Source organism: Melopsittacus undulatus, chromosome 12 (genome assembly GCF_012275295.1).
Source record: "Melopsittacus undulatus isolate bMelUnd1 chromosome 12, bMelUnd1.mat.Z, whole genome shotgun sequence".
Lineage (NCBI taxonomy): Eukaryota > Metazoa > Chordata > Aves > Psittaciformes > Psittaculidae > Melopsittacus > Melopsittacus undulatus.
The window spans coordinates 1,438,000-1,448,635 of record NC_047538.1 but is presented as its reverse complement, the minus strand read 5'-3'; the positions used below and the strand labels follow the sequence as shown (position 1 = coordinate 1,448,635).

General features: G+C 42.1%; 1 protein-coding gene across 4 annotated transcripts in view; it reads left to right on the top strand.

Moving 5' to 3' along the window:
* Positions 1-10,636, top strand: part of DHRS3 (dehydrogenase/reductase 3) — a 180,028-nt gene that overhangs the window by 141,065 nt on the left and 28,327 nt on the right. For 2 of the 4 annotated variants that reach the window (XM_031042445.2, XM_034068273.1), the window contains one exon: positions 1,813-1,931. The exons of 1 other annotated variant lie outside the window; for it this stretch is intronic. Coding sequence is in view for 1 of the 3 variants with exons in the window: in XM_034068271.1 (XP_033924162.1) it covers positions 5,534-5,728 (195 nt within the window). In the remaining 2 variants the exon portion in view is untranslated. Of the gene's footprint in view, positions 1-1,812; positions 1,932-5,528; positions 5,729-10,636 lie in introns of those variants that run through there. One more of the 4 variants, XM_034068271.1, reaches the window with a different exon arrangement.

Here is a 10,636-nt window from a genome sequence, read left to right as displayed (position 1 = left end):
GAAGGACAATTAGTGCAAATGACAAAATCTTACATGTACTAAGATGACTAAGAATTTGAAAGATGTTTTCTTTTCTTGCTGTTGCATCCCTTTGTCTGAATTCCAGCTAGTACCTGCGTACACTTTGAAAACACTGTACTGCTTATAAAGACAATTATTGTAGCACATCTTGAATCTAGAAAGGGATGTCATCTAGAATTTAGAATTAGTCAGACATTTGTTATGTCTTTATTCATGATACTGCTTTGTTGTGAGACCCTGGAAGAGTAGTGACACATTCGCATGTAGCTTTTCACACAGGGCTGGACAGAGACTTCTCTGTCAAGGCTGAAAGTTAAACAGAAATGTGTTCATTTGAGTTTAGTCCATGGCAAAGCTCCACTCACAAGGCAACAGTATCAGACTCTTAATGCTTAATAGCACACACAGGGCCAGTGTGAAATCAAAGAACCACTGGGACACATTTCAAATGGAAAATGTGAACTCAAAGGAAGAATGAAATTGACAAGCAAAAAAATTAGCTCTTGATTTATCCAAATCTGACAGCAGTGCTTCATGTAACAAAAACCAGACCAGTTTGGCAAAAGGTTTTCCTTTTTTAAAGCAGGTTTACTTTTAACCTGTGATTGTGATAGATTGTCCATGGTAAAGAACTGTGCAGTGATGTAAAAAACTGTTATTTCTTAACACACCAGTAGCAGACTTTCCACTGTGTGACAGTGCTGCTCTGTGTTCCCATTTTTTTTCCGTCTGCTTACCAATGTCCTATATATATTTGGGTGCAGTTTTTTAAAGTTTAAAACACGGAATTCTTAGCCCAAATAGCTTTCAGACATGCATTGAGCACGCTTTTAATTTCCAGCTCCTTTTACTGTCAAAAGTTCTTGCAGTTTAGCAACTTGATTTGCACAGATTTTCAAGTTTGCTAGGAACTTGGCTGCAAAGGCTTTGTGAGCCAATGCAGAGTTCTGCCAACATACAGAGGTGCAACATGAAGCTATAAGCATTCAGATGTTCTACCCAAACCTCTTCATAGATCCATGTAACACTGTTCTGCAAAAATGGACCTTTGTGTATGCAAGTGATGTGTATGCAAGATATGTATGTTATGTGAGTGTGTTATGCAAGAGAGTGTTTCAACTTATTTTAGAAGTAAATGTTACCTTTTCACTGCTCTTTTTTCCTTCAAGACTGGGAAAGTAAAAAGAAGTAGGTTTCTATGACTCATTGAGAGTATGAGTAAATCTACACTAACTGTGATCCAAAAGCTGGGTTTCAGTTACAAAAGACCTTCCTAACCTCCCTGTAAATTAGCTTGCCTATACGTGAACAACAGGTTTATTTTTAAACTGAGCTATTACAATTAGGCACAACTGTGGTTAAATATTCAGAAAGCATAAAGGCATCTTTTGAGCAGTGGTCCCAGGTGTGGGTCATTCAGGGATAATCTAAATTTGAACTTATTAATTCAGAATAGATTTATAAAACTCCGTTAAAGCTGTATTCCTTTACACTTCTCCTAAGAAGTACAAGCCCAGAAATTTAAACAGACAAGTGGAAGCCAAAACTGAATGAGTTACTGCTGAGATGTATTATGACTCCCTTGTTGCTGGCTGGAATAAAGTTTAGTAGTTTATAAGGTGCCATGAAAAGGGCTTAAACCAAGTTTCTGGGTTGTTTTTTATTTTTCAATTAATGCTTCATTGTGTCTGTATAGGAAACAAATAGTTGAGTACTGTGCAATTATCCAAAGTACAAAATTAATTCTGCAACCAAGCTATAGCAACTGATGCAGTTTTACAAAATTAACAGGCCAGTGCAGTGGTGAAAGACTTGTGAGCAGAAACATGAAGGAATTCACTTTGGGACAACTTCTAACTTACAGTTAGGAACAACTGCTGTGATGTGACAGATCCTTGTTATCAACAAAGGTATGTACCAATTCGCTGTCTGCACTAGATGTTTCCTGTAAGGAGTCTAGACAACCAAACCTACATGGAGGTCTGGTTAGGGGGTTAAGCAACCAAAGATCAACTCTGAACAAAAGCAATGTTGGTTTTGTAAAGGTGACAGTTTGGGAAAAGTCCTCTTGCCAAAAAAGAGCACAAGCCCACAATACTATTTTTCCCCACTTTTCAGAGTGGAACTGTAATTGAGAGGGACAAACCTCAGCTGTTCTCAGTGTTCTGCATACTATGTGTAGAATTTGAAGCTATTTGACTTGTGGGCCAAAGTAGGTGAATTCCTAACTTGCATGTACATTTCACCACATTTATTACAGACAAGATGCAGCAACTTCAGTTTTGCTAGAAGTCTTGCTTTTGCTTCTTGCTTTTGTACATTTGTACAAGGTAGTGGCTCCTGGTTTTCAGTGCTTCAAGGTAAATCTAAAGTAATGTAGTAAAGAAGTAAAATAGTTCATACTTCCAAGGAATTTTAAGAGGAAAATTTTAAATATCTAGAACTGTCTTTTTACTTCCACTCCAAATGGTGACAACTTCGCACATAGCTCAATAAACCAAAATCATAATGAATGAAAAATACTTTCAATGCATTTTAAGGTATTCTTGAAGCTGGAAAGAGATTGAAATCCATATTCACAAGGTTATTCCATTCCCACTGGCTTCAAAGGATCTGCAAATGTTTTAAACACTGAATTTTGATTTTAATATGAACAGGTTAATTGTAATATTACTGACTTTCCTATTTTAAATGTGTCTGCGGTGGTTTATGCATAAAGAGACTGAACTCAGGAATCAAAAAAATCAGATTTATTTTTATGAACTTCATATCCTTTCATTTTGTACACTGCTCCTTATGTCCGTACCAGCAAGTTGTTATATTTGTTACCAGTCCAGACACTGAGTCATTCTAGTCTAAACCAGACACTAAGCTGTCTGTGTAATTTCTCTCTCCTCCACGGAGTTTTTGGACTGAGAGGAAAATTAGAATGACAGGTCCTCCCCTAGCTCCGTTTCCAAAGGTATTACTGTAAAAACACACAGAGGTGCTAAATGCTGCCAAGCAGCAATGGAAAGTCTTTGAGCTCCGGTTATTTCAGATGCAGCTAAGTTAGGGAGTACCACCTGATCCCAACAATCTGTCCAGACTTACAGTTTCTGGTTAGGAGCTTCATCTTCTTCTCTCCAAAAAGCTCTCTCCTGACACTCAGTGATGATGCAGTGATAGTCATATGGCTTATTTATTATGAGGAAACCTGCCATTTAAAGGTAAGAACTCTGCAAGTTTCTCTCTAAATTTTATTTTCTTTTTTTTCTGAAAACTTTGGTGGAACAGAGCTGAAATTCAAGGATTTACATCTTCTTCATATTTTATGTTAAAAATCTTGTGTGTGATAAAGGTTTTAAATGTGGGTGACACCAGAAACTCGGTTGCTCTTCTCTTTGAGAACAAATAACCCCTGAACACTTACATTGTGGCCCCTGTGAACAATGCCTGCTTCCAGAAATGTGATTGATTCCACGGCATAAAATTGAATTTCTCTTCAAAGAGACTCAGCTTCCTAATTAATTTCTATTGGTTGTGTAGTATACTTTGGCTACCTATGTAAGTGCTTAGATCATACACTTCCACTGCAGTGGTGCTTTAGTAACTGTAAGGTTGGAAGGTGTCTTTCAAACGTGTAATTTTCCAGCAACTGTAGCTTTTACCACTAGATGGCTTCCCAGGACAGTGGATATAGACCCGACCTCCTGAATTAACTTGTGGGATTGGATTCATTTTAGCACATTCTTAATAGTATATACAGATATAAAGTCTAAGTTCTTTCCAGCTCAGCTGTGAAGACAGCAATGGAGGTTTGACACCTTTGAGCTTTTTGTGACACCTTCAAAGCTTTGCATACTGGGTTATCAGGTTGTTTCTGGTCGCTGTCAAAGCTCCAGCAGCACTCTCAGTTCAGATGTGCAGTTAGATCCTCAGAAAGGCTTCATCAGTACAGCTAAAACAAATCATACCTGCTTCGTACTTTACAGTGCCAACAACCAAGCTGGGGGGCAGTGTTGCAAGAACCTTTGCTCTTTCTCCTGTTACAACAGAGTCCAAAGTGCTACGGAGTTCTTTTTGTGTTGCAACTATGCCCTCCTAACTGGACAAAAAGGGCTTGGAAAAGTACAGAGAAAAAAAAACATCCTTTGTTATGAGGAAGTGTCTCCCTCTTTCATACCGAGCCTGCCGCTTATTGTCCCACTACTCCAGCACCAGTTTTCAGCAGCGCAAGCATCTTCCAGCACGGAAAATCCATGAGTTGTGTTGTTCATAAAAACATTGGTCTAGTGTTAGATTTTGATGGTTAGCTGGATCCAGCCTGGCAATCCGGCGCTGAAGGAACCATTCCCCTCCACACCAGCTTATCCTGGGTCAACACTTCTGTACCCGAGCTCCAAGGTTTGAACTCAGCCTTAACCCTGCCTGTTCCTGAGCTGAGGGTCCGGGTGGGGGAACAGGGGGTCTGGCTGCAGACAGGGGGTCCCGGGGGGGAGGGCAGCGGGGACAGGGAGTCAGGGTGGGGGACAGGGGCTGCCTGCGCGGGTGGCGGAGCCCAGGGACCGCGGCAGCACGCAGCTAGCCCCGACTCGCAGGCAGCGCCCGCCTCGGGCTGCGTGTTGGAGCTGGTGTGCGGCGGCTGCGGGAGAGCTCGGGGGAGGGGAGAGCCGAGCCAGCCACTCACAGCAACAGTAGTGAGAGCTCCCCAACACTTCAACTGTCAATCAGGCTTAATGGGGTATAAAAACCTCCCCAGCGCCGCGGCTGTGATAGCCAGAGAGCGCCATAAGGAGAAATGAGCAAGAGCCAGCGCTGAAATAGTGCACGGCGTCTGTGATCTCAGATACTCCAAGTGAAAAACCAGGCGAGGGGGCAGCGAGAGGCGGTTATCAGCTCAACCTCTGCAACCGGCTCAGGACAGAACGGCTACAGATATTTATAGATATGAAAACAAAACCAACAACCTTACTCTGAGTTGAGCCTTTCGTAAAAAGAAGGTCCTGGCAATTCTCTCTTATTTAAGCAATTTCCTGAGTCTAAGAATAGAAATGAGCTGCCTGGAAGGCACTGCAGGCTGAAATTTGGAGACAGGCTGCTTTATTTTATTTTTCCAAATATAAAAGCCTTCCATTTGGATATTGGATTTTTGTGTTGGTCCTTGAAGCTGAGGGATGGATAGTTTTAATTTCACTTTTTTTTCCTCTCTTCTAATTTAAAAAACCTGTCTTCCAGTTAAAAAGCAAGGAAACCATTTTACCTGCATGTGACAATCCCAGAGGACACTCATCAAGAAACAGGGGAGTGACTTGGTCTTCTGTACTACTTTACTCCTACCCCAATTTTTTTAGGGGGGAGAAGGCTTTTTGTCAGTCCAGGAATCTCTCGTCCCCCAAGGTTTGGAAGGGGGTGGAAGACTTGTCACCCATCTGGGGGTGCAGGAAGGGTATTGGATTTCTTTCTCTGTCAACTTGGTTTCGTGAAGGGTTGGAAGAGGATTTTGCCTTCCTGGCTTGCTTGGAACAAGAGGATGATTTGGAAGTGGCTGGGCGCTCTGCTGCTTTTCCCTGTGCAGATGGTTTACCTGGTGGTGAAAGCTGCCGTGTGCATGGTGCTGCCACCCAAGCTCCGGGACCTGTCTGGGGAGAACGTGCTGGTCACCGGCGGCGGCAGAGGCATCGGCCGGCATCTGGCCAGGGAGTTCGCAAAGCGAGGAGCCAGGAAGGTGAGCATGGGTGTGAGGGGAGCTCCCACCTGCTGCTCTGCTCTGCTCCAGAGCCTTCCACTCAGAGGTTAACAGCCTTTTCTCTGGGTGGGATTGATGGGATCACCTTGGAGAGGGGAGAAGGGGCACTAATCTTTTGAAAACCCAGCGTGCTGAGCCATTACGTTGACTTACATTTCAGAAGTTGCCCACTGTCCTACTTCCCTGCACCCTCTCTTTTCCCAGCTCATCAAAGAAAATATGATTGTGAGAAAGAGCTTCCCTTGTGGATTCTCTGCTGACAAAGTGGAGGGTTTTGCTCCAGCCAAAGTTTTCTTGTGGCAGGGAGAGGAGAGCTAGGTGATCCCCAAGTGTGAAGCTAGTGCTCACTTGCATTTCTATTCATAGGCTGCTTCCTGGCAATCCTGGTTGCTAAGACTGGGTGCAAGCAGGGAGGGTGCAGCTGATCTCTGGTGCCAGCCTCAGGCTCTCCTTGGGCACAGCCAGACTGCCACTGCCTGTCACCCAATGTGACACTATGTTTGTCACCCCCAAGGGGTCTTGACTCAGAAAGGGGCAGATGGTGTATGCAGCTCTGGCTCTTGCAAACATGGGGAGAAGGGTTCAGTTTCACCCCAGTGGTTTTCCACTTGCAAGACTAATTTCTTGTGCTTTCTGAAGTCTTTTGCTTTTGGCCAGTCAAGAGCTATTAAAAAATAAGATGAATGAGAACCTAGCAAGGAAGAAAAACACAATGTAAGTAGGAGCTGTGAGATTGCTTGCAGGTTTCCTTTAGGGAAGAGGAAAAAGGAGAGTATCAGAGCCTGGTCTGTCTGCACAACAGCCTGGAAATGCCTGTGTAGCTGGTGTGTCCATTCTCTAGCTCAGGAACTGATGGTTTACCTTCAAACCTTGTGTTTTCATAAGTACAGGTGTCTCCATATGTGTGTCTCAATCAGGAATACAAACCCCACACATACCCTGAGACAAAGCTTGAGATTTAAAGTTTCATCTCCCCCTTTATGGAAATGAAAGACAGGAATCATGAAATTAGATGGCTGCATAAATACTCCTGTGTGAGAAAGGATGAATGAGAGTCAAGAGAGAATAAAGAAGGAGAAAAATACAGAATGAGAGGATATTTAAAGAAAAATTTGCATAGTGTTTTGTCAGTTCCTTACACATGCTTTGCAGTTTTCTCTGTGTGGTATAAAGCTATTCTGGCATGCTACTTTGAGGTGTAAAATATGTCAGCATTGAACTTTGATGTTTGTAGATGTTTGTGTTTAAACATCATGTTGAGATTTACAAATTCTTGGAAGACAGAGCAAACAAGTTGCCTGACCTTTGGACCCAAGCAATTTGCTGGAGGTGTATTTATATTATCTGTTAGAATGCCATGCTTCATTATTTATTTAGCCTGGCTGGTTGCTAGCCTGAGCTCTGGTACTCAAGTACCACCATTTCTCCAGCTAGCTGCAGAGCTGTTTTAGCTGCAGTTGAGCTGGACACTGAACAATAGCCATCATCCCTAATGAACTTGGTGACATGGGCCAAAGGAGAGGGAGCTCTTCAAGATACAGAGCCGAGGATGAAATGACTGTAAACAACTACAGACTGTAGTTCATTTGTATGTCTTATCTATAACATCTCTACGTATCTTAGAAGGAAAGATAAAGGAAAATGATTGTTGGGAACCTCTGTACTTGTCTTGTGATCTTGTCAAATGCTGTGTGGTTCCTAGTTACTATTTAGAACTTAGAGGGGGTTGTAGTATGCGTTTTTTTCATGTCTGTCATCAAGATGATCCAGTATTTGCATTTACTGAGTTGAGATTAGATTCTCCTTTCAGCTCCGTCATGGCTATCCAGTAAGTCAAATATGGCACTCAGCAAGTTTTGATGCTCTCTGGCAGTGGCACTACCTTTCTGCCTTTGGTAGTGACATTCTCCCTGCAACACTAAAGTAGGCTTATTCTTGGCTTCCTTCCCATTTTTAAGGACAGTTTTACCTGGATGTGGTAGCTTCCATTCCCATTGTGCTGAGATTTCATTTCTTTCTTGCCTTCTGTGCTCAGCCCTGACTTTGTGAATGTGCTGCAGTTTCCACGTAGAACACAAGACCTCTGTTCAGCGCTACTCTTTGATTTTATGCTTTGCCTTAGACAATCAAAAAGAAAACTAATAAGGCTTGAAGTGGTTAGCAAGTCATCCCTCAGTGAGGCCTGTCAAAAGTCACTATTGTATTTTTCTGTTGTCTTCTTACATGGTTGCTTTCCAGTTACAGCAAAGCTTGAATTATTGAGCATCATTAATGATTAATGGCAGATTCATAGTATGGCAGATTCATAGTCACAATATTCCAAGTTTAAAAAAGCATGTACACCAAAGGCGTGAAATTCTGAGGCCAAGCACACTGTTACTTAGAGGAGAGCAGAAACAGGAACATATAGGTTCAGGTTCTAATAGGGGGTGTGCAGCGTAACCCACCATGCGCTTGCGCACACAGACATAGTGACAGAGTTTTGGAGGTAGGCGGCGATATATAACCATATTTTTGAGATTAGAATCTTCTGAAAGATAGGTTAGTTGAGGCTGTTAGCATCTGAAATTTCCTCTGATAATTAGACTGGATTGGATCACATTTTGCACTCTATCTTTGTTTTCCCAGGCTGATTTTGTTAATCGTGAATGGGGTGTATCTGAGCAGTTTTTGCGTCAGATGGCAAGTGTTGTATCAGACTAAGATTATGAATAGTCACATCTGCTACTTTTTTACTGTAAAAATTGATCCTGCATTTAAAGCTGTGAAGATGGCAAGAAATAAATTCCAAAAAAGTTCATATAAATGGAAATACAGTGTCTTCTGCTTGATAGATACCTCCTGGCTCCATCCTCCTTTCAGGTATCTGATCTCTTCTCCCAGCCACCTCCTCTTGATAGGACAAGAGAAAACGGCCTCAAGCTGCACCAGGGCAGGTTTAGATGGAGCTGAGGAACAATTCCTTCTCCAAAGGGTGCTCAGGGCAGGGCTGCAGTCACTGTCCCTGCAAGGATTCACACAGCGTGGAGATGAGGCCTCAGTGCCATGGGTCAGTGGTGGCCTTGGCAGGGCTGGGGAACGGCTGGACTGGATCATCTTTGAAGTCTTTTCCAAATTGGTTCATTCTGTTATTCCGTAGTTGAGCATGGAGACTGAAATTCTCAATCCAACAGAAGTCTGTTGGGCATGATCATGCAAATCCATCTTGATTCCCATTCTCTAATCTTGTTCTTTAATCCATTGCTCTGCCATTGTAACTTCAATAAGACTTCGGCAGAGAAATGTCCAGGAGACATTTCCTTCTGAGGTGCTGTGTCTTTTCTCGTGGTTGTTCATTGGCCTCACTGATGAGATGGTCAGCAAGGGGACAAAGTGGTTGGTAGCAGTTGTACTTCCAGTTTTGAAAGTGTATGTCTTCTGTTTTGTTTTCAGTTAAAACAACCAGTGATTTTTTGGCAATGAGCAACTTTAATCATTAGATCATCCTTGTGCAGGTGTATACTAAGAGCTCAAAGGATCCAGAGCTCCCTTTTTACTTTCAGGTAGAAGTTTCCAGAAACTCCTTGGTCATGGGAGGCATTGTGTATTTAAATGCTTCCTGCAGCACTTCCAGCAAAAACCAAAAGCATGCAAATTTGCTGAATGCAGAGGAAGAGTGGTTTACAGATGGTAGGGGACATGTTAGTGTTATTATGAAGGATGGATAGCACTGAATGCTCTCTGGAAGTACTCAAGTGTTGTAATTCAGCTTTCATGCTGTTTCTCAGAGATGTGGCCAGATTCAGAAGTGCTTGCTGAGGAGCTACTTTGCTGTGGGTGAATTACTGGAGAAATGTACTTACTGCCTTTGGTACCTTCTTGCTTGCTTGCAGCATTCAAGATCTTCACTACTGTAGGCTTTAACTCTTGAGATTTTTTTGGCTACACCTTAAAAGCACTTGATGAACAGTCTCTGCCTGAGGCTTACACATTGGGAGCTTTGTTAAAGCTCTTACCTGTTGATTTTCTGTGGTGAGCCAAAATGGCAGAGTAGACCAGTGTTAATGAAACAAGAGAAGGAGAGATTTTTATGAGTTTATGATTTAATGCCTATGAAATAAAAACCCAGTTCCAAAGCCTAATGGTGTTTTGCAAAGAATATACTGCATAAATGAGTTAATGTTGGAAAGACTGGCCCCTTTGAACAATATATCTTGTGTAGAAGAACAGCCTTCTACAGATGTAAGTAGACAGAGGGACGTAGGGGCTCAATGGGTTCATTCACTGGTGCTTAAGTGTTGGAAAAATAATTCTGGTTTCCTCTAAGCCATTTGCTTTTCCTACAGCATTTTCTGTTACAGACTCTTTGCCAGAGAGTTGTCAGCCCTGGTTTTGATGATCTCCAGTGATGAAATTTTGATTCGTGTGTCCTTTGTGTATCGTTTGCATGTCTTGCTCTTTGTCAGGTTTTCAGGCATTTCCTTGAGGTCTAAAAACATTCCTTGTAATTTTTACTTATTTTGTTCACACATTGTTTAATCTGAGGTCTGGCTGAACAGGAAAAAGATATTTGGTTCTTAGACATTCTGGGTTATTAAATGTCACCAAAACCTAAAAAAGTAACTGAAACATATATAATTATAGGATAGAAACAGATTTGCAATGTGTGTATGTATTTTAGTATTCAAAGTTATCTGACGGTGACTTTGGAAGAGTTTCTTAGGCCTTTCTTATTGGGAGACTGGTCAAAAATTCCTTAGGTTTTTTATTTACATGGAGGGCTCTGAGTTCAGAAATCAGCAGTATGGATCTTCAGCAGCATATCTACAAGGGATCTTATACAGCAGGACTTTCATAGAGTTCCTTTGTGCTCACTTCTGTGGTCTCAGTTTCTTTCACAGCTTGTAT